Source organism: Equus przewalskii, chromosome 13 (genome assembly GCF_037783145.1).
Source record: "Equus przewalskii isolate Varuska chromosome 13, EquPr2, whole genome shotgun sequence".
NCBI lineage: Eukaryota > Metazoa > Chordata > Mammalia > Perissodactyla > Equidae > Equus > Equus przewalskii.
The window spans coordinates 45,839,973-45,864,627 of record NC_091843.1 but is presented as its reverse complement, the minus strand read 5'-3'; the positions used below and the strand labels follow the sequence as shown (position 1 = coordinate 45,864,627).

At 37.9% G+C, this 24,655-nt stretch overlaps 1 protein-coding gene across 3 annotated transcripts in view; it reads left to right on the top strand.

Annotated features, from left to right (window-relative positions):
• Positions 1-24,655, top strand: part of CCDC192 (coiled-coil domain containing 192) — a 224,497-nt gene that overhangs the window by 185,976 nt on the left and 13,866 nt on the right. The window contains exons 7-8 of one of the 3 annotated variants that reach the window (XR_011525630.1): positions 574-638; positions 20,608-20,681. Coding sequence is in view for 2 of the 3 variants with exons in the window: in XM_070571259.1 (XP_070427360.1) it covers positions 574-665 (92 nt within the window). In the remaining variant the exon portion in view is untranslated. Of the gene's footprint in view, positions 1-573; positions 708-20,607; positions 20,682-24,655 lie in introns of those variants that run through there. The other 2 variants (XM_070571258.1, XM_070571259.1) reach the window with 2 other exon arrangements.

Below are 24,655 nucleotides of genomic sequence, written 5' to 3'. Positions count from 1 at the left end.
CAGGGAATGGCTGTCACCTCCTGCCACATTGTGACTGCCCAACTCTTCCTCCCACACCTTTGCTCTGGTACCTTGACGGGGGCTCAGGCCATGATCAGAAGCATCTCCCTTAACTCCCTGAAGCACAGCCAAACTATGCTGTGGTTATTAACAAGACTTTATTAAACGCTTGGGAATAATCAAGATAGGGTGCACAAAAATCATGGATAGTTCAAGTTACTCATAGGCCTAAACTTAAGATCACAAGTTCTTGCTTTTTTCTCAGCAGATTTCCATGTGGCATACACCAGCTCAGCAATTACCCTTGGCATTTCACTACAGACACCCTATTCCTTCCCCCAGAGAGAGGAGCAGCTCGCCACTTCCCCTAGTCCAAAGCTGTTCATTTTGAGTCCCAGGATGATTAATGGTGACAATATTCTTCTTCTGGAGAAAACTCTACCCCAACTACAGGGTGTGGTTTGACTTCACGGACTCCAGCCATATGTCCTAGAACCTGGCTTATTCAAACTTAAAATAACACCCTCTGTGGGATACCGACAGCCCTACAACTATCTATGCTTAATTTTACAGAATGTAACCACCAGCCTGCACATCTGCATTCACCTATATGGCAACTTCATCCTCAAGAAGCAGAAGTAGGTATTTGCTTTATGTTCCTGTAATTAAACGATCATTTGTTGTGATTTTTCTGATATAAAGAAGGCTTCCCCAAAGATGAATCGTAACTCTAGAAATCCAGCTGCTGATAACTTTTTTGGAGTTCTTGTGCTAAAACAAATAAAGTCTCTTTCTCTGCCATATCATCCTCTACCATTCCAAAGACTAAATGAAACAGCACCTCTATAATCAAAGTAGCAATCTTCTCACCCCGCTGTCATTTTTGGTAAAAGTTCCCATTTTTTAAATACATTAATGGTCTGTTATAGACAATAGTCTATATATGTTCCCTCATTCACTCAATGAATATTTACTGAGTACTTATGAGCTTGTACTTGTGCTCTATCAATCTTGTCAGATGTTTATATTTAGCCCAAATTTATATATAGAATAAGGGAGAGTTTATTAATGCCTCAGGGATGTTTACTATATCTTTTAAGTTTGTTAAACAATAAGTTCAAGAAATTGATGGTAAAAAGAAATCAGGAGAGGGAGAGGTTTTTACCCCACAATTCCTCTTACAGATACATTTGAAATTGGTTAGAGAGATTTTTTTTTTAAACCCTCTATGGACTTTGAGTGGATGAATGCTACTTCATAGGGGTGAACAATCTTCAGAGACTCAGGTCATGTACCCTCTGTAGCTGACTGTAGATTCAAATGCCTGGGAGGTGGTCTAGGGATGGAGAGGGGCAGTGGCTGCCGTTATTCTTCATTTTAGCTCCAGCCTAGCAAAGATGCCAGGAATTTCAATTAATCTAATTATCCTCCGGGAGTTACTCAATCCTACTATTTTACCATAGAAAGTTAGACCCATTCCATGAGGCTGTTCTCTACATTGCTTCTTGCTAAGAACTTTAAAAAACTGAGATCCTAAAGAGAGAGAAAAAAATGTTTTTCCATCTTGTTTGCTCCACAATTTTGAAACACAGCGGTGATCTCCTAAGATGTTAGAGTGCCTGTGAATCAGAAGCTTAGGCTGTGAAAGGGCTATCTGTATTGGTGGGAGTTGTTTCAAGCATCAGAACATACTGACAGATCCCTGAGACCTACTCAAGTATTGAAATTGAATAGGCCCCTGGAGTGATGTGTAATTTCGGGGAACATATTCCCACCTGCTACTTTTTCAGTAAGAACTGCAGAACTCAATGCATGTTGAGAAAACAGAATTAGACTTAAAAAGAGAACCTGTGTCTATAATGAAATTTCTCTTTTTAGTAGTTAAAATCAGAAAACAAAATACTTGCATTACCAACCAAAGACATAGAAAACTCTTCTGGAGGATGAAACCCAAGAAACATCTGTTCTCTTGAGTACTAGTGTTAAACTTTGATAGGCTGGAATATTGACGATATTTTTCCCCCAGAAAAATGTGTGGTGATCTGTAAATGTTGTCCCAACACACAAACATTCTATTGCTTTAATGAACTCTCTAGAGGAGTAATCAATCCTCAAATGACATGAAAAATTCTCAGTTACTAAATGAAAAATAGAGACGCAAATTATTTTTTTTCTTTGTACTACTATAGTTAGCCTTCTATATGTTTGATTAAATTACATTTGTACCAGATGTGTCTTGAGTAGGCGCAATTAACTATGATGGCTGAAGACCAAACAGGGAACCGCCAATGTAAACTTCTCAGTACTTCTCCACATACAGGAAAAGAGAGAGTTTAATGTTTTGTATTATTTCCAGCCAGCACTAGTGATAGTGAGGTTTGTTATGAGTTTGGTGGAATTTTCCCTAGAGTGAAGTTGATTAGAATTTTCCCTAAAGTGAGACAACTTGGGAAAGCACATGTCTTACATATATTAGATGCTCATAGACGCTTCTTCATTCTTCCTGGTGACCTAAGTCATGTTGGGCTAAAGGGAATATTATGGCAACTTTATAAAATAATCAACTTAATTTTCCTCCCAGTTACAGAGCACTTTATGAGACTCTTTATTCTGTTACATTTTTTTTGAAAGAATTTTACAGAATCACAGTGGGTTGGATAATGAAATGGCACTGACATGCCTTTCACCTTGAAAATAATCCACACACAATTAAGAGAACTATCATTTAAAATGTATTTGACAAATAAATGAGACTACATCAAACTTAAAATCTTTTGCACAGCAAAGGAAACCATCAACAAAATGAAAAGGTAACCTATAGAATGGGAGAAAATATTTGCAAATCATATATCTGAAAAGGGGTCAATATCCAACATATATAAAGAATTCATACAACTCAACAACAAAAAACCAAACAATCTGATTAAAAAATAGGCAGAGGATCTGAATAGACATTTTTCCAAAGAAGACATACAAATAACCAACAGGTATGAAAAGATGCTCAACATCACTAATTATCAAGGAAATGCAAATTAAAACCACAATGAGATATCACCTCACATCTGTTTGAATGGCCATGATCAAAAAGAGAAGAAATAACAAGTGTTGATGGATGTGGAGAAAAAGGAACCCTTGTGCACTGTTGGGAATGTAAATTGGTGCAGCCACAATGAAAAACAGTATGGAGGTTCCTCCAAAAGATAAAAATAGAACTATCATATGATCCTGAAATTCTGCTTCTGGGTATATATCCAAAGAAAACAAAAACACTAACTCAAAAAGATATATACACCCCCATGTTCATTGCAGCATTATTTACAATCGTCAAGATTTGGAAATAACCAAAATGTTCATCAATGGATGAATGGATAAAGAAAATGTGGTGTACATAAATATATACATATATAGAGAGAGAGAGACATATAGACTTACATATAATGGAATATTATTCAGCCATAAAAAAGAATGAAATCTTGCCATTTGTGGCAATATGGATGGATCTTGAAGGCATTATGCTAAGTGAAATTAGTCAGACAGAGAAAGACAAATACCATATGATATCACTTAAATGTGGAATCTTTCAAAAACCAAGCTAATAGATACAGAGAACAGATTCGTGGTTGCCAGAGGTGGAGGTGGCGGTTGGGCAAAGTGGGCAAAGGGAGTCAAAGGTACAAATTTTCAGTTATAAAATAAATAAGTCATGGGGACGTAATATACAGCATGGTGACTATAGTTAATACTGCATTGCATATTTGATAGTTGCTAAGAGAATAGATCTTAAAAGTTCTCATCACGAGAAAAAAAATTTTGTAATGATGTATGAGGACAGACATTAGACTTATTGTGGCGATCATTTTGCAATATATACAAATATAGAATCATTATGTTGTACATTTGAAACTAATATAATGTATGTCAGTTATACCTCAATTTAAAAAAAAAGATTGATAAATAAATAAAATACATTTGAAAATGTGCAATACTTTCCCATCTCCAACAATAGACTCTGATAAGTAAGATATATATAATATAATATCTAGAGTAATCTCTAAAAAATCTATACAAGAGACATACTTAAAAATAGTATAGATTAATCAAGATGGAATTCTAAAAAATGTTCAAATAATCCAAAGGGAAGCAGGAAAAAGAAAACAGAGAAACACTCAAGCAAACAAAGAACAAACAGAAAATAAAAAAATAAAATTGAAAAGTTAAACCCTAACATAGCAACACTTCCATATAAATGTAAATGGCCTAAATATACCATTAAAACACAGAGAATACTAGAGAGGATTTACAACATGACAACTATATGCTGCCTTTGTGAAACTCATTTCAAATATAATGATACAGTCAGGTTGAAAATTAGAATTGTAAAAAGATATATTATGCAAGCACTAGTCAAGGAAAAGCAGTAGTGTCTATATTAATATCAGATAAAGTAGACTTCAGAGCAAAGAAAATTACCAGAGTTGAAGAGGGATATTATATTATGATAAAATAGTCAAACCACTAAGAAGATATAGCAATGTTGAATGTACATATATACACCAAACAACAGAGCTGCAAAATATGTGAAACAAAACCCAATAGAAGTGAAAGGAGAAATAAATCTACAATTGTAGCTAAAGATTTCAACACCTCTCTCTCAACGATTGACAGAATAACTTGACAGAAAATCAGCAAGCTCTCTCTATAGAAGAACTCAAGAATACCATTAACTAACAGGATCCAATCAATATTTATAGAACACTTCATCCAATAAGAGAAGAGAAACATTCTTCTCAAGTGCTCATGGAATATATATCAAGATAGACCATATCCTGGGCCATAAAACAAATCTCAACAAATTTAAAAGAATTGAAATCATACAAAGAGCATTCCCTGATCACTACAGAATCAAACTAGAAGTCAGTAATGAAATGATAATACGAAAATCTCCAACTTGGAAACTAAACAATGCACTTCTAAATAATCCATGGGATAAAGAAGAAGTCCCAAAAGAAATTTTGAAATACATTGAACTAAAGGAAAATGAAAATACAACATACCATAATCTGTGGGACATTACTTAAGCAGTGCTGAGAGAGAAAGTTATCACATCAAGTGCATATTTATAAAAGAGAAAAAATCCGAAATCAAAAATTAAGTTCTCATATGAAGAATTTGGAAAGAGTAAAATAAACCCAAAGTAAGCAGAAGGAATAGAATAATAAAGGTAAGAGCAGAAATCAGTAAAATTGAAAACAGAAAAACAGAGAAAATCAATAAAACAAAGAACTGCTTTTTTGAATAGATCAATATAAATGACAAGTTCCATAAGACTGACAAAGAAAAAAGAAAGAATGTCATATCAGGAACAAAACAGGGGCTATCCATATGGACATCAAGGTTAATAAGAGAATACTGCTAACAACCCTGCACACCTAAACTTGACAATGTAGATGAAAGGAACAAATTCCTTGAAAAACACAAACCACTACAACTCATTCAATCTGAAATAGATGATTTAAATAGCACTATAAATATTAAGGAAAGTGAATTAATAATTTTAAAACTCCAAAAAAGAAATTTCCAGGCCCAATGATTTCACCAGCAAATCCTTCCAATATTTAAAGAAGTATTAACACCAATTCTATGTAATCTTTTCCAGAATGTAAAGGAATCTATTCGTCAAAGTTCTCCAAGAGACAGAACCAATAGGATGTGTGTGTGTGTGTGTGTGTGTGTTTGCGCGCGCGCGCGCGCGCACGTGTGTGTGGAGAGAGAGAGAGAGATTTATTTTAGGGAATTGGCTCGTGTGATCATGGGGCCTGGCAAGACCAAAATCTGTAGGGTAGGCTGACAGGCTGGAGACCCAGGCAAGATTCAATGTTCTGGTTTTAGTCCAAAAGTGATCTGTTGACAGAACTCCCCTTCCTCCAAGGGAGGATAGTCTTTTTCTATCGAGGCCTTCAATTGCTTGGATGTGGCCCACCCATATTATGGAGGGTAATTTGCTTTACTCAAAGTCTGCTGATTTAAATGTTAACCTCACTTCAAAAATACTTTCACAGACATATCTAGAATAATGTTTAACCAAATATCTGGGTACCGTGGTCTAGCCAATTTGACACACGAAATTAACCACCATAAGAAGAGAATACTTTCCAACTCATTTTGAAAAGTTAGTATTACCCTGATGTCAAAACTGAAGAAAATTAAGACCAGTATCCCTCATAAACATAGACTCAAAAATCCTTAACAAAATATTAGCAATATAGTATTCAGCAATAATGAAGAATAGAGTATTCAGCAATAATGAAGAATAATCATACATCATGACCCAGTGAGGTTTATTCCTGGGATGCAAGACTACTGCAATATTCAAAACTCAATCAGTGCAATCTACCATATTAACAAGCTAAAGAAAAAAATCATAAAACCATACCAACTGATGCAAAAAAAGCATTTGATAAAATTTAATACCTATTCATAATTTAAAAACTCTCAGGGAAATAATGATAGAGGAAAACTTATTCAACTTATTCTCTTATAAAAAACTTCTTCTTTTGATGAAGAGCATCTATAAAAAACTCACAGGTAACATACTTAATGATGAAAAACTGAATACTTTCCCCCTAAGACTGGAAACAAGGCAAGGATGTCCCTTCTCACCACTCTTATTCAACATAGTGCCAGGAGTTACAGCTAGTGTGTTAAGGCAAGAAAAGGAAAAAAGGTATAAGATTGGAAAGGAAAAAAATAAAACTGTCCCTCTTCACAGATTTGTAGACAATCTCAAGGATCTACAAAATAACTTCTAAGACTAGTAAGTGAGTTCAGCAAGTCTCAGGATACAAGATAAAAATTCAAACATTAATTGTATTTCTGTGTAGTGGCAATGAACATGTAACAAAGACACTGAAATAAAAAATGCATTACCATGTACGATCATTTTATTTTTTAATTTTTAAAAAATTCCCAGGTATAAATCTCACAAAACATGTACAGGACTTGTATACTGTACAAGTTTTTACTGAAAACTGTAAGATGCTAATAAAAGAAATCATAGAAGATCTAAATAAATGGAGAGAGATATTGTGTTCATGGATTGGAAGACTCAGATTAGTAAAGACATCAACTCTCCCCAAATTAATGTACAGTTTTAACACAATTCCTATCAAATCTCAGCAAGATTTTTTTGATATGTAGAAAATATTATTCTAAAATTAATACATACAGTCAAAGGAACTAGAATAGCTAAACAATTTGAAAGTATTTGAAGTAACAACGGCTGAGAACTTTCCAAAATTAACGATAGACATCAAATCACAGATCCGGGAAGCTCAGAGTATGCCAAGCAGGATGAATGCAAAACAAACAAACCAACACACACACTTGTGCCTGTCACATTAAAACTTCAAAAAGCAAATGAAGACAAAATCTTGAATGAAGCTACAGGAAAAAAACACCTGACCTACAGAGGAACAAGGATAAGAATCACACTGGTCTTCTCCTCAGAAACTATGCAAGCAAGAAGAGAGTAGAGTGAAATATTTAAAGTGTTGAAAGTAAAAAGCCACCAACCTAGCTTTTATATCTGCAACATTATTCTTCAAAGCCGAAGGAGAAATAAAGACTTTCTCAGAAAAGCAAAATTATAAAAGTGGAGAACAGATTGGTGATTGCCAGATATTAAGGGTTGGGGAGGAAAGTCCACGTAGTTATAATCAGGCAACATGAAGATCCTTATGGTGATGGAAGTATTCTGTACCTTGAGTGTATTGATGTCAGTATCCTGGTTGGGATATTATACTGCAGTATTGCAAGCTATTACCATCGCCGAGACTGGGTAAAGGATATACAGGATCTCTCTGTATTATTTCTTACAACAGCATGTGAATCTATAATTACCTCAAATAAAAAATTTAATAGGGGAAAAAAAACTCAGTCTCTTCATGATTGTTTCTTCTTTATCCTCATCCTGGGGTTGTTGCTAATAAGCTCTGAGAGGATATAAGCAGATGGCATCCTTGCAGCAGCGGGCAGCAGGTATCTATTTCTGTGTCAGCACCATGCTGGCCTCCTGTTCCAGGTGTGATTCATCCTATCTTATTCCTGTAGTGCCTGGAGGGGCTGCAGACCTTGAGCTGGCTACCACATAGTATCTTGGTGTCCATCTGCTAACATGTGGCCTTGATCCCCTAGTAGTGATGTAAACCCTCATTCCTGCCACAAGACATATAGAACCTGGTGGCACCCCACAGCTATGTCAGTGACTGCTCTGGAGTGCCTTCAACCACAACTTCAAGTGCACCTAAAACTGAGGAAACTGTCTCTGCCTCCCCCCACCCCAGTATACTGTGCCACCAGTTCTCAACAATACCTGCCAGCTGTCACATCAGAGTGGCACGGAGGGAGGGGTCATTTCCCTGAGAATTGTCCCTTGGTCCAAAACCTGGTTATATGTTTCTATTTTCCAAACTGCACACCTATAAGGGGTTCCCACATGTCCACATTCCCCTAGACTTGACCACAGGAGAAACTGGTTCTGCAAGGATGCTTGTGAATTTTGTCTTCCATCTAAACCAACAGTTTTAAACTTAAGAACTAACATGCTTCCTTTCTTATTCAGGTTCCATAACTTCCTTTCCACAAGGCGACGTGCGACTTATGTCTAACTTAACTGGGCTGAAGGGAAATATCTTTGGGTAAACAAGTGAAGAGAAGAGATCTGAAGAGGCTGACAAAAAGGACAAAGTACATCAATTAATACACTGAGGGGTGGGGGTTACACCACTACAGAAAAGTATCTCTGTAGTGTGTGAAGGAAGGGCACACATCAGCAACGCTCCCAAGATACCACTTCTCCAATAGCACACAGGGCTTTGGCTGCAGGCTTCAGCTAAATGCTGCGTACAATTTGTCCTTCAAAGATAATCCAGTCCTGCCATGGACCTTAAGAGTCAAGAAGCTCTTTGGAAATACTTATTAGTGTGAATGTATTTAAAAGAAAAAGAAAGAAATACATGGAAGAAAAAAAAAAAGAGGACAACCTTGAACACAACACCTGAGGGAAATGGACCATTTGCAAACCCTTGTCTTAATTTTATCTTGACAATAAGGCTTTCCTTTTCCTTTCTTCCGTGCTGTCCTCCAACTTCCTGATGCTTTTCACTGCGTGCTACAACCTCTGTTTCCATGTGGACCTTTCGCGATGCCTTTGCGCTGCACACACAAAAGTCCTTTAGAAACTCCGGCAATATACTTGTGTGTTACTAACCAGCTGCTTGCTAAGTCACCTCACATCCTGGTGCACACAGCACTATAGATAATTAACGTTGTGAATTCTCTATAAAAATCCAAGCCAATGTCCCCTTGGTCAAAGATTTCAAACACAAGAAAATCCTTTGTTTGAACAGGAAACTGATTTGCGTACTTACTGTTAACTAGACAAACAACTTGTAAATGAATCGCATTTGTTCTCTTGGCAGCTCTGTTTGTACAAAGAGGCTTAACTGGAAGATTAAAACAAATTCTATCTTAAGATACTGTGCCGTAAAACCATACACCTGCTCAGAGTTCAAAGGACTGTCGTCTTATTACAGGTTCTATAAGCATCAGGAAAATTTTACACGGTAAATAAATAGTTCATAGTAACAAACCTGGATATCTAAGGCAAATCTCCCCCAAGTCCAAGGTTTCTTGGGCTGGCAAATTGAAAAGAGAAAGCCAGACTTATCAGCTTTCTGAAAAAAAGCCAGCTAGACTGTTAGTGTGGAATGCTTTGGAAACTTCCAAAGTACTGTTGATGCAAGGAACTGATGAGCTCTAAAAAGCAGGGAAAACATGAAGCCACTTTTGGATTCTATGACAGAAGGATTTTGCTAATTCCAGCAATAATTATGGTTATGAAGAAATTCTGCTTCCTAGCCTATGTTGTGATTACCAATTCTTTTCTATCAAAGTAAGTGAAGAGAGAAATAGAAGTAACTAGGAAGCATGGGAGAAGTTTTAGAGAAGCAACAGACTGTTCAAGCTGTCACCAAGGTTGAAACTTTCTGGGAAACCATCCACACCCAAGATAATATTAAGATAACCCAGGTTGCAGTGGGTGACAAAGGGAGAGGCCCATTCATCTAGGTGTTAAGAAAATGACTGCTGTTATTACTTCTACCTGCATTTTTCAAATTAATGACCTAATGCTGCACAGGCTGAATAGACCACCTCTCAAAGGATAATTGAATTTATTTTTTTAACCCAGGGCAGGAAATGCTCTTTCTGGGCTCTGTCCCTCTCCTGAAGCTGCTCTGGGTACCCTGCCAAGGATTGCTCAGCAGGTCCCTGTTGTCCTTTTTTGATCTCATCCAATCCTTTCGCTTTAGGCTCTCACTTCTCTCTTTAATGTACCTCCTGCATGTTGTGTAATAGAAGTGACCTGCATTCCCCTGGCTGCCTGCTTAGAGTGGGTAAAGATCACCTTGGGCAGAAGTATAAAGAGGTAGTTGGCTTTGTCTTCGAGACACAGGGACACATAAAAATGCACTAAAAGTTGAGACTAGACTGGGTATTCATGGGGCCCTGGGGTAATTGTGGTTCTCTCAGATGAAACAAACGGTCTTTGGGAACTTGAGTTATTCCTGTGGATCCTTCCTGAGTGGTGTCCAAACAAGTGGGTCACTCATGGGCTCGATGCCAGTGAGTCCCCCTGGCCCCTGACCCAGGGCAATTCATAGAGTGCCCAGTGGCTGCTTTCAGTCTCTGGTCCCTTACAGCACAAGGTACCCAATCTCCTTGTAAATTGGGCTCTTTCACTGAAAGAATTATGTCTTAATTATTCACTTTCCAGAGGAACTTTCTTTACAAAACCTCCAAAGTTTAAGTCTCTTGGCAGTTTTCTGTCAGTTTTAGCAAAGGTTTCAAACCAGCCAAACTCAGAAACACATTCATTACTCATTCTGTCTCTCAAGTTCCTTTTCTTCCAATGTCTGTTCTGCTCCTGGGTAACTAGTGCATTTAATTTTATAAATCCAGATAAAATCCCTAGAAATAAAACTTGCAAGGGCTCCACTTACCTTGTTTAGGTAAGGGGAATCATGACAACTTCACGGAATGCCCCGTTGGAGTTTTCTTTGCTTTTACCATGGAAGAAATCTGCACTGTATGAGCTGTTCTCCAGAAAGCACCCTCTACACATCATCACGTTGCCCACTCCTTCATTTCCTGCTATTTTGGGGGCAGCAAAACACCCAAGTTTAAATTTTGATTGCGCCCCTTCCTAGCTGTGTAACCTCAGGGATAGTTCGTTTTACCTCTCTAAGCCTTGGTTTCTGGCTTAGCACCATGCCAAACAGTCTTATCTGGTCTTCCTCTCTGGATTTTCCCTTGGAGTCAGAGGCCATTTCCACCTCAACTGAAAAAGACAAAGCATTGCCACGCAACTAACAAAGAATTAGTGCCTGTTCCTTGACCCTCCCTTTATAAGATTTCCTATTTCCTGCTGCAGCTGCTGAAGTTAGGGATTCACCGACTTGAACTGTTGCTATTGACTCATTTCTCATCTTCCTGTGACATCCACAACACTTATTTTGTATATATATATGAAGAGAAGAAAGTATCTAACATGTGGAGATGAAAATTTAATAATGCTTGTTGTATTAATGAATGAACCCTACTTAATGGAAACCTGAGAGGATACAACTTTTTAAAAACTAAGATGGACATGACTAGACCCACAAATGTATTATTTAGCAAAACACTTTGCAACACCAAAATTGCTCACCATGATGACCAACTGACTTCGTTGAAAAGAGTTAGTGTTTTGAAGAGGAATGTTCCCTTGACCATTAGGTTTTCCTGTCAGTATTGTTCAATGATGAACCCAGAGAGGCCTGATTTTCTGAGTTGAAGGGAGGTCAAGTTGTCTTGTCTGTGACACTTATCAAGTGTTTCCTTATGCCATATGTCAAAGACTATTTTTACGCAGATGCAGAAGTCTTTTGTTGCTAGAGTAAATAACAGGAGAACAAAATCCCAGATATGAAATTATTTAGAAAACACTAAAAGTGTAAAAAGTGATAACAATAGCTATCTCATATGGTCATAGTGAGGATTAAATGAAATCATATGTTACATACTGAGCACAGAGCCTAGTGCATGGTATGCACTCAGTAAATGTTAGCCATTGTTCTTTTTACAAAAGTGTAAATTAGCCTTTTGAAATCTCACAGAGACTGCAACTAAGCTAAAAATATGCAACTATGCTTATGAATATATATTAATGACAAGTGTCTGCTGTCTTTTAATACCGTATCATCATAAAACATCTGTCTTGGTACAGATGGCTAGATGTAGGGCCTGAGTCATGCATTTGGGCACCTGTGAATTACTGAGGGTGTGCCCTTCAGGAAAAAGCTGTAAAGGGGTGAGGAAGAGAAGGGAGGAGTAAAAGCAGAGCCAAGATGTGGTCTCAGATTAAGTCTAGTCTTTCCTTGAGCCAAAGGGAGGCTCTGGAGCTTAAATCACACTACAAAGTTGTTGCCCCTGGAGGCAAGGGGGCTGACCTTTCGTAGCCCCATAGCCATCAGTAATTTGCTGTGGGCTGTACCTCCTTCACTTCACATGAAAGATAGGGCATAACCTCTAGGATAAGGCAGCCCCCTTCAGCTGAGGGCAATTCTCCAAAACAGGGGAGGCACCTGTGAGCCTTTAGCAGCTAACGTGGCAGCTGAGGCATGGGTACAACAAACAGGTGTGGTCGATTGTGTGCAAAAATGAGGCCAATTACTCTCCTCTCTGTATCCACGCCCCTTTCCATATGACTTTGTGGTTCCCTACCCTCTGTATCTGGACTGGCTTTAGGACTTGTTTTGACCAACAAAATATGTGGAAGTGACATTACGCTAGCCCTGCCCCCTCTGTCCGTCTGCAGCATGCATCCAAGGCCAGAGCTCAGGCCTGCAGCCTGGGTTGGTGCCTCCTCAGCCTCAGAGGCGTGGGAGCTGAGGAAGGGGCTTTTAAAAAATAGTAATAAAAGGAAAAAAAATAGTAAAGTCTTTGGCAGTTTCTGTCTACTCAGATCCTCAAAGGCTGCAAGGTTTTGCTGATCTAGATTCATTAGAAATGTCTCCTTGCCAGCCAGGGCCAAGACCCCAGCCTGCTGAGAGTAGAGACCCTCCCAGTCACCAGGCTGCCACCACCCCAGAGGGCCTTGTCTTATAGAGGCCCAGGCCTGAGGCTGCAGAAATCTGGGGCAGTCACCATCAAGGAGCCCCTCTCAGGGCCAGAACTCCTTTGCCAGTGTGGACTCCTCACGTCGGGACTGCATAACTAAAGCAGTTGCAGTTTTATTTTTTTACAGCTTTTTTCCCAAAAACGATTTGTAGTTGTGTGTGCAGCACTTTGCCCTGATATGTGTGCTCTACAATAAAAACCAAATCTAATATATTTTAAAACAGTAAAAAAAAAAAGCAGAGGGAGCTAGGGCTCAAAAGTCCTGGTGAGCTTTCACTCACTCTCTTTGAACTCAGACGCCACCACACGCACAAGCCTGGATTGGCCTGCTGGATGATAAAAGACATTGCTCCAGCCAACAGTCAGCCAACCACAAAACACGTGAGTAGAGTAAGCAGCTCCCAATCAACACTCATGCCTAACACAGACACCTGAGCGAGCCCAGTTGTGCTCAGCGGAGCCTGGACAGATTAGCAGAACTGCCCAGCTGACTGGTAGACTTGTGAGCAATGATAAATGGTGATTGTTTTAAGCCACTGAGCTTGGGGAGAGGCTGCTTTTTAAAACAATAGGCAACTGATACAATCAATAAAGGGAACCTGGACAGAAACGTGGAGTTAATGCAGCTGATCAAGCATCTTCAAGCAATAATTCCTATAACCACGCTTGAAATTGTTTTTCTCAGAGGAGCTTTTTAAAGGAGCAATTGGTTCTATGACTTTTTAAAAAAATAAATAAATAAAAGCCTAATCTGTCATAATCAGGCACATTCTTCTCAGTAAATATTGAATCCAACTCCTACAGGCTAGTTTAATTCCTGTCTAGCCTCAGGGATACATATCTAGACTTAAAATCAGCTTTTGTCTAAGTGCATTGGTCTTACCTCAGTCATTAAAGAAATCCACTTGAGGTGTACTCAGAGAAAGAATTTCAGGGTTAAGGACTGGCTCCCCTATTTGTTATTTGCATAATTTGGCAAATAACCTGTCTGAATCAATTTCCTCATGTGCTAAATGAATATTCCATATTTACTGAGAAAACTTGTCAAGAGGCCCAAATGAAATACCAATGTGAAAATCTAGGTAAAGTGAAGAGTATCCACAAACATAAGTGAATTCAAGGAGACCTAATCTGTGTAATCTCCTTGGAAACTCTGGGATGATAAGATAAACAACCAGGAGTCCTCATTGTATAACCGTCTTGAAAACTTCCTGAGATGAATGTGAAGTCGATTTTGAAACACATGTTCAAAGTTGGAGCCTTTGTGATATTTCCTAAAACGTGAGACAAGACAACATGGTCTTGAAATTCTCACCCTGAGGAAGAAGACATCTAAGATGGGCCTCACAAGGGATTCTGACTGATCATGAGCAGGGAAGAGGCTTGGCAGCATAGCCCAGAGTACTTCTCACCTGACCTTAAGACGTTTGTTCTAAATTCCTCAGCAGAGGGAACAATGAAATGGAAAAGTCCTGGTTACACATTGAAGGCCTAAACAAAGAGTTGGCTTTCCAGTTCAAGGTGGCTAACTGAAAACAAGGTTTACTCCCTCTCAAAAAAAAAAAAAAAAAAACCATTAAAATAACAAAATCATATAGATATATTTTTAAAAAAATCTTAGCACAGTGGTAAATTTGAAAGAGATGCCACCAACGAATTTCTGAAGTATATATAGCAATTCACGCCAGATTGAAAGTAAAACCTAAAAGAACTAAAAAGGTCATAATCTCATACTGAAAAAACAGAAGGTCAAACAATGCGTTTTCCCATCTATGCCCCAAAATAATCCAAACAGCAGGATCAGTGGGAACTAGGGGAAAGAGCAGGATGAAGGCAGTTGGTGAGGTGATTCATTAAAGATGATAAAACCTTTACATCGGTATCCACCCACCCCTGTTGTCGTGAAGTGAGTGGTTACTTCTTAGAGCCACAGACTCTTGATTGGTCTGCAATGAGGGCAGCTCTCTCAAGTGGGAGTTGAGGCATAAGAAAGCACAGAGTGGCTGAGGCTGGAGAAGCAGAGTACAGCCTGTGGTTACTGGAGAGACTGGGACTCCTGGTACTGTGGTCCCACCCACACTTGCCCACTTCCCCACACAAACTGCTGGAGCCGGCCTCCCATAATCAGAAACTGTTTCAGTGTTACATGAGCAGTGATTTTCATTTCAGTTAGGACTCACATACACAACTGGGAAGAGACAACAAGAATGTCCAAATATTTGAGAAAAAACAACAGAAAAGACATCAAATATAATTTTTAAAAATAGAAATAACAAAGTTCTAAACTCAACAAGTAGAGGAATTAACCCTTGGGGAAATGATGGAATCACAGCAAATGAAAGAACGCTACAAAATAATATAAACATAGGAAATGAAATAAAACTGCAAAATAAACATAATTACTTTCCTGAAATTGGTTGGAAGGGATATTGTGTTCAAAAGAAAAGAACAGATTGCAATGAAAAAGCAACAAGGGAGATCTCTGAAGTTAAAAATATGATCAAAATATGATGAACCAAAAAGCAAAATGCACATAGGTGAAGAGTCAAACAGTCAGCTGAAAGACAGAGACGAGTGATTCTCCTACCATGTGGTGCAGAAGAAAGTAGTGACAAATGTGGGGGGAAACTTAAGGGACGTGAGGAAGAGATCTGGAAGAATCATCATCCATTTAATAGAAATCTTCAAAAAAAAACAGAAGAGAGAGAATGGAGGGGAAGAAAATAAAAAACCACACAGTAAAACGTTCTTATCAGATCTTCAGATGAAAAACCCCAAATTTAAAAAATAAAGAAAACTAGGCTCACCTTGGTGAAATTTCAGAACCTAAACAATAAAGAGATCATCCTAAAACATTTCAGAGAGACAAAGAATGTATCCATAAGGAAACAGAAAGAGATTGACACCGAACTCTTAACTGCAAATTGGGTTTCTAGAAAACAAAGGAACAATATCATCATAATTCTGAAAGCCATGCTGAACCTAGAATTCTATACCTAGCTCAGCTTCTCACTGAAAGATAAAAACAAGGTAAATATTTGGGGAGCATGCACTTATACCCTCACTGCGAAAAGGTACCATTGAAAAAACACTTTCTAGAAGAATATCTGAATGTCACAATGAATATGTTCCATTTAGCACATGTGGAGAGAACAGTATACATGACAGTAAGAGAATTACATTATTTTAAAGCTCCATGGAATAGTTACAAAAATTGGCTATGTATTAGTTGATATATATATACATATACAAATGCTTAATAAATTTCAAAATGGAGAATTTATTTCAGCCAGATTTTTCTAACTCTAATGCACAATAAATTAACAAAAGCAAAAAATAATCCATTCAGTTGAAAATTGTTAAGCATCTTTCTATAATAAATCCTGAGTAAAACTAAAAGTATAAACAAGTGAGAGCTGAATGACAAGGAGACACGAGCTACCGGATGTGGCCAAAGCAGTATGCAGAAGAAAATGCAGAGCCTTAAAAACATTTATAAGAGAACATTAAAATTGAAAATAAATTCTCTAAGTATCAAATTAAGAAACTTAATAAAGGAAACTAAGTACAAAGAAATGAGGAATAAAAGATATAAAATAGAAAAAAATTAGTAAATACAGATTTGATTAATAAAACAAAGTTGTCTTTCTGAAAGACAAATTAGTGAAAGCTTTAGTTAATACAAAAATTGGGAAGACGTCAGCACCTCTGGAAAGATAGGCACAGGTGAATGACAAAGATCATATAAACTGAGATAAGAGGTTAGAAATGTCTTCTGAAGGCCATGGAAGGGTCCCTATAGGGATTTGTAAGGAGAGGAATGAGTTGGTCAGATTTGTGGTTTTGAGAGAAATCCCTCTTATAGCAATGTGGAAGGATTAAGGAGAACAGAGTCAGAGAAACCAGCAAACAGGCTTTGCAAGAACCTGAATAAAGCAGTGACAGTAGGGATAGAACGCAGTGGAAGAAGTCAAGAAGGATTCAAGAAAAATAAAGCACAGAATTGGTGACTAACTGGATGGTAGGTGTAAAGAAGACAGAGGAGAAGCAGGTTTGGGGTGAAAATGAGGATCTCAGGTTTGGACGTGTTGAAATTGAGGTACTAAGTCATCCAGGTGGAGATGAGCTGTCTAATATTCAGATACACAGCCTGTAGGAGGTCTGGATTAGACGTATAAATTTGGGTCTAATCTGGGTCCAAGACTGGTTAATTGTGAGTCCGAGAATAGATTTGGCGCTAATTCTGATCAGTCTGTTGTGTTAGAGTGAAGACGTGTTTGGAAGGACTTTGAGGCCAAGTCAAGGTTGAGCAGTAATGAGTATAAGGACAAATCAGCAATGTGTGCCATGGGCACGGGTGAGAGGTGTGGTGGCGGGCAGGCAGTACATTCATTCACCCTGTTATAAAGAGTAGTCGAAGTCACGAGGAGGATGAGTTTGCCCCTAGACAGCATGTAGCCTGAGAAGAAAATAGTGATTAAGAGAAATCCAATGGATCACCAATATTTAAGGAGTGGAGGAAAGAAGTCTGTCTTCATACAGGTTCAGCAAGTTTATCAACCCAGTTTTTTAAGCATTTCATCCTTATCACTAGGAGCCACAAGGAGTTGCAGGTGTTGTGCCTATAAATTAATGAGGAGATTTGAAAGCTACACTCATCAATTGACTTCACTACTTTATAGCTACATCCACAAGAATTTGAGCTGAAAGAATTGTTAATCACAGTACTTATGTTAATTGTCCCAATACAGAACTCCTATCCATTGCCTTATGCCTTTTTTCCAAGCCTCATATATTTTAGATCCCATAGTTAACGCGTAAATGAATTTCTGGAACAAATGCTTTCTTTGGCTATCCTCAAAACACTTCATTGATTTCTTCTTTTCCTCCATGCAATACAGAAATAGCCTACGATCCTTATTAAATTTAAATTAGGTTAAAAATTTATGTACATATGCTGAGTTCTTAGAGATAGGATGGCCTAGATCAGAACTGGGAGAAAACGTCCATAAACGTCCTGGAACATAAAGGCAAACTCATCATTATAGGATTCTAGAATCTTAATATGTTGCTCATGAGCGAGGAAATATTTTTATTGCATTCTGTTGTCATGGGAAAAGACCTAATACTAGAAGGCAGAAAGCATGATATATCAATATATCAACAGCTGCTGTGAAAGCTCGAGTTAGCTAATTAGTTGTTGGGGTGACCAACTTGTCCCCATTTGCCTCAGACTTTCCCAGTTTTACAGTGAAAGCGTTGCAGCCTAGGCAACCAGCTGCCCAGAATAGATAGAAATCAGAATAGTTAGTTGGTCATGATATTGGTTGCTATCTCTGAATCTTAATTTCCTCACTTGTAAAATGGCATGACCAGAATGAATCACCTGTTAAATCTCAGTTAGTTCTAAAATTCTAAAGACAGATAAATTATATACACGAAAAAGGTAGCTGCTTGCATGATACAATTTTCCTTGTACCAACAGGTGACCTATTCAAATATACTGCCTCTGCTATATAACACAGTATTTTAAATCGCCAAGATTCAATTCAACAAGATTATATCGATGGGTCGCAACCTCACTAACAAACAGAGCAGGATTTACATTTTTTAGAGACCTAAAGCTAGGAGAAAATAGGAGATGCAGAAGCAAAGGGCAATGCTTGGGCCTGGGGAGTGCCCCATTTTGAGACGGTGAGGCTTGCACTTCACAGTTCTGCCCATCCCGCCCCGCCAGCATCAGATCCCTTTTCTTTTGTTCAGTGGTCATCAGCAACAAAAGTCCTGAATAGAGATCAGCCTCCAATTAGAATGAAACAGGGCTTTGTGAAGCCATGAATACAGGATGCAGTGAGCTGGTTAGTATAGGGCTGGTCAAAATAAAAGGGAAGCTTTCTCTAGCTGAGACCAAGAGGTTGCTTATCTCTGCGACTCCCATTATTGAGTCACTTGGAAAGATAGCAGGTCCAAAAGAGTGTATGGGGTTGTTTTCCTGCCCCACTTCCCATGAACAGCTACCTTCAGACACTTCCATTCTTCTGAGACACAAGCAGGTCTCAGTGGGACCATCTGAGTTTTACTAGTGTCATCTCTCTGGGAGGCATTCTGCAGCACCAAAAGCCAACTGAACTGTTCCTTTTGAATAAAGAGTTCATCAAATCTGAAAAGATTTCTATAGGATAAAAATAAAGAAAAACTAAATACCAGACATTAGGATCCTGTGGTTCACGCCTCACAGCCACTGACTTGTTGTCAGCTTAATAACTGTCAGTTGAATCAGATGTTCTTACCTGAACATCTCTAGCAGCAAAACAAAGACTGCAGCGTCTTCTCGAGGCTCTGAATTCTGGTGACTGTATCCTAAAAGGAATGGCAGATGGGTTCAGAGATGCGTCCAGTTCCAGGAAGAGGTGGACATCGCAATTAGCATCCAGTAAATTAAAATTTTATTACACAGAAGACAAAAGCTAACAGCAATCTTTTGTCTACTGAGAACCATATAGAAAATGGGTTTAAATTTATCATGTTTCTCTCCTGCTTAAACATAGCTTCCTACATCCCATACAACGAACTCCAAATTCCCTAAACTGGTAATATTCAAGATCTACCACTGTTTATTCCACCCTAGATTTCCAACCTCATCTCCCATTTCTGAGTTCAAATCTTGATCTCTAACTATTCTGTTCTAACCATCATTTCCTGAGTACTCCTACATCTTTCCCTCTCTGTGCCTCACTTGTATAATGCCTTCCACCTGGACTACCCTCCCCACTTCTGTCTTCTCCTTGGAATCCTATTTATGCTCCAATCTCCGGCCCTTCACAAAATCTTTCCTGAGTTCCCCAGCCCACAGTGATTTTTCTGGCTTCTGAATTCCTACAGCACCTATTCAAAGGCCTACATTAGGTACTTAATAACTAGCGTGTTACCTGTTTTTTCACACACATGTGTCTTGTCTCCCCAACTAGATGCTTATATCCTTGAGGGCAGGGACTTTTATACCTTGCATTTCCCATCACTATTATTAAACTAAAATAATGCAGTTTACTGAGTCGTGGCTTAGGTCACAAGAGCACGTCCTTCTCTGGAGATTAGGAGACTTGCCCATTGGTCTGAAACAATTTAAGGGAAGAAAAATTGAAGCTGAAGGGATAATAATAGACTCCAAAAGGGTAATAATAGATAATCATACTAGATTCCTGAAGGATTCTAAAATTAGATACAACTGACAAGCTACTTGTCCTAGGCCAAACAGAAAACAGGATGGAAAATCCGGGCCTATATAACAAAAACCATTGACTGAGGAATGAGAGTATTTAGCCAAGGCTTCTATGGGGTTGTAGTTATTATGTCAAACTCTGATTCAGTGGTATTATTAATTTTTTGCAGTGAAGCGGCATAGTCAACTGTCATTAAAGGAAAATCAGATTGAGGGCTGTACGGCAAACCCAGCCAAAGCTACAGTAAGTTCAATTTCCTCCTTTCACTTTCCTTCTTATTAAATTTATCTTCACAAGAGACAGTGTTTTGGCAGAATAATTGAGTATATTTATTGCAAGATTGAGGGAAAATTAGAATCTGCAAGCCGATGATGAAATTTGCTCAATGACTATTAGGAAATTTTAGTTAAGATGTGAAGACACGCGGAATGTAAGAGACCGCAAGTTTATAAATGAGCCTTCTTGGTCTTTCAGTAGAGGCTCATTATGAGATATGTTGTTCCACCTAGAGCCTCATAAAGATCCCATATGTCCTGTTTTCTCTCTCTCTTTTTCTCCTTCTATTTTTAGTATGTCATTTTCTACAAGACATATAGAGCTGTGCTGTGAAGAAAAGTAAATTTAATATTCAAGCTCAGCAGCGACAAATGTAAAACAGGATTACCAGTGAGAAAAATTTTTCAAAAAGAGAGGAACCAGATGTCCAGCAAGAAGGAATCACTTTCAAGAAGGCATACTTGATTGAATTTTTTTAAAGACTTGATTTAGAGCAGTTTTCGGTTGACAACAATATTGATAGAGAGGTACAGAGATTTCCCATATAGCCCCCAGCCCCATACATGGATACCCTCTCCCATGACCAACATCATTCACCAGAATCATATGGTTTTTTGCTGTTTTTTTTTTTTTTTTTTTACCAAAGATGAACCTACGTTGACACATCATAATGACCCAAAGTCCATAGTTTACTTTCGGGGTCAGTCTTGATGTTTGGTGGTGTACATTCTGTGGGTTTGAACATATGTATAATGACATGTGTCCACCATTATAATATCATACAGCAAATTTTTACTGCCCTAAAATGCTCTGTGATCCACCTATTCATCTCTTCCCACCCCGTCCCCACACCAGCAACCACTGATCTTTTTACTGTCTCCATAGTTTGACCTTTTCCAGAATGTCATATAGTTGGAATCATACAGTATATAGCCTTTTCATATGGGCTTCTTTCACTTAGTAATATGTGCTTAAGGTTCCTCTATGTCTTTTCATGTCTTGATAGATAATTTCCTCTTAGTGCTGAAGCATATCCATTGTCTGGATGTACCACAGTTTATTTTTCCATTCACCCACTGAAGGACATCTTAGTTGCTTGCAAGTTTTGGCAATTATAAATAAAGCTGCTATAAACATCTATGTGCAGGTTATATGTGGACATAAATTTCCAAAGTGGCTGTGCTATTTTGCACTTCTACTAGCAATGTATGAGATTTCCTGTTGCTCCACACCCTCACTAGCATTTGGTGTTGTCAGTGTTCTGGATTTTGGCTACTCTAATAGGTATGTAGTTTTATCTCGTCATTGTTTTGATTTGCATTTCCCTGATGATATATGATGTGGAACGTCTTTTCATATGTTTATTGCTATCTGTATATCTTCTTTGAAGAGGTATCTGTTAAGGTCTGTGGCGCAGTTTTAAATCAAGTTGTTTGTTTTCTTATTGTTGAGTTTTAAGAATTCTTTGTATATTTTGGATAACAGTCATTTATCAGATGTATCTTTCACAAATATGTTCTCCCAGTCTGTGGCTTGTCTTTTAATTCTCTTGATATTGTCTTCCAGAGAGCAGAAATTTTTTATTTTAATGGAGTCCAGCTTATCAATTATTTCTTTCATGAGTAGTGTCTTTAGCATTGTATCTAAGAAGGCATCTCCATACCCAAGGTCATCTAAGCTTTTTGCTATGTTATCTTCTAGGAGTTTTATAGTTTTGTGTTTTATATTTATGTCTATGATTCATTTTGAGTTAATTTTTGTGAAGGGTGTAAAGTCTGTTCTAGATTTATTTCTTTGCGTGTGGCTGTCCATTTGTTCCAGCACCATTTGTTGAAGAGACTATCTTTGCTCCATTATATTGCCTTTGCTTTTTTGTCAAAGGTCAGTTGATTATATTTTAGGGGTCTATTTCTGGGCTCTCGATTCTAGGTGACTGATTTGTTTGTCTATTCTTTCACTGATACCATGCTGTCTTGATTACTGTAGCTTTATAGTAAGTCTTGAAGTCAGGTAACATTAGACCTCCAACTTCAGTATTGTGTTGGCTGTTCTGGGTCTGTTCCTCTCCACACAAACTTTAGAACCAGTTTGTTGATATCCATAAAATAACTTGCTGGAATTTTGATTGGAATTGCATTGAATCTATAGATCAAGTTGGGAAGAACTGACATCTTGACAACGTTGAATCTTCCTATCTGTAAACATGGGATATCTCTTCATTTATTTAGTTCTTCTTTGACTTTGTTTATCAGAGTTTTGTACCTTTCCTCATATAGATCTTGTACATATTTTTTTAGGTTTATATCTAAGTATTTCATTTTTGGGGGTGTTAATATAAATAGTATTGTGTTTTTAATTCCAAATTCCACCTGTTCATTGTTGGTATATAGGAAAGTAATTGACTTTCATATATTAACCTTATATCCTGCAACCTTGCTATAATTGCTTATTAGTCCCAGGATTTGTTTGTTTATTTTTTTTTTGTCAATTCTTTTGGATTTTCTACATAGGTGATCACGTCATCTACAAAGACAGTTTTATGTCTTCCTTTCTGATCTGTATTCCTTTTATTTCTTTTTCTTGTTTTATTGCATTAGCTATAACTTCCAACACAGTGTTGAAAAGGAGTGATGAGAGGGAACATCCTTGCCTTGTACCTGATCTTAGTGGCAAAGCTTTGAGTTTCTCATTAAGTATGATGTTAGCTGTAGGTGTTTTGTAGAAAGTCTTTATTAAGCTGAAAGAGTTCCTATTTCTAGTTTACTGAGAGCTTTTATCATGAATGGGTGTTGGATTTTATCAAACGCTTTTTCTGCATCTATTGATATGATCATGTGAACTTTCTTTTTTAGTCTGTTGATGTGATGGATTATATTAATTGATTTTCAAATGTTGAACTAGCCTTGTAAACCTGAGATAAGTCCCACTTGGTTATGGTGTATAATTCTTTTTATACTTTTTTGGATTCACTTGATTCAATTTTTATAAAATTATTGGACCTATATATGACAGAGTGTAGAGAAACTTGGGGTCCATAGGACTCTAGATAAACTTCTCTCTTATGTTTCCAGTAATAGATTTTTTTATTTCTCTCATGAAAAGAGAATGTCCACAATGTCATACTAAAGGCTGAGTCAGCCATACCTACATAAAAACTACTATAGAAAAAGAAATAGGGCTTCAAGTCATATGGTTGCCGACAATCAGACTAATTCTAACATCATTTAACACATTTGCTTTCAGGAGCTCCATATTCTTCCATGCCATCAGCTTTCCTCTGACCTTGAACTTCTCCCTGCTGAGGATAGAGGCAGACTTTTTGTCTGCCATTTCAGTGATGGTCTTTTCAACATCTGATATTCCTCACCACCATGTCCTATTACTTTGTCTACCTTGTAAATGCCCAACTCTACGTTAACCCCTTTTCCCTTCCTTATCTGAAAGGAGTGGATGGTGTGGCCAGTGAACTGAGAGTCCCACTTTATAAACCATTGCCCTTAATTTCTGATTGACAGTCCGTTCCCGCATCTTTTTTAGACTGCTCACTGCAATACATGATCTTCAAGCTCCCAGCCCAACTCCTGCTTTTCTTAGTCTCTGGAGCATCTTCTCCTGTACTTTACTTAGATCAAAGCCATTTGAAAGGACACTACAAATTCCCCTTTCTCTCAACATATTTCTCCTTCCCTTCCCTACCTCTCTCTCAGGTGAAGTGCCAAGTGTCTTTCCTAAGTGAATCCTATCTCTCGTCTCCTCAATTTATCTCCTCCCACCTCTTCATCAGCTTGGCTCCATTTATCATTCCCCTCTCTTGCACCTCTCTCTTGAGAGTCTTTCTCATCATTCTCTCCTTGTTCTCTGCCTGCAATTGTGTATACGTCTTTCCATTTTCATTTTCCAAAAAATGTTTTTCAACCTGTGTGATAGGAAAACATTTTTAA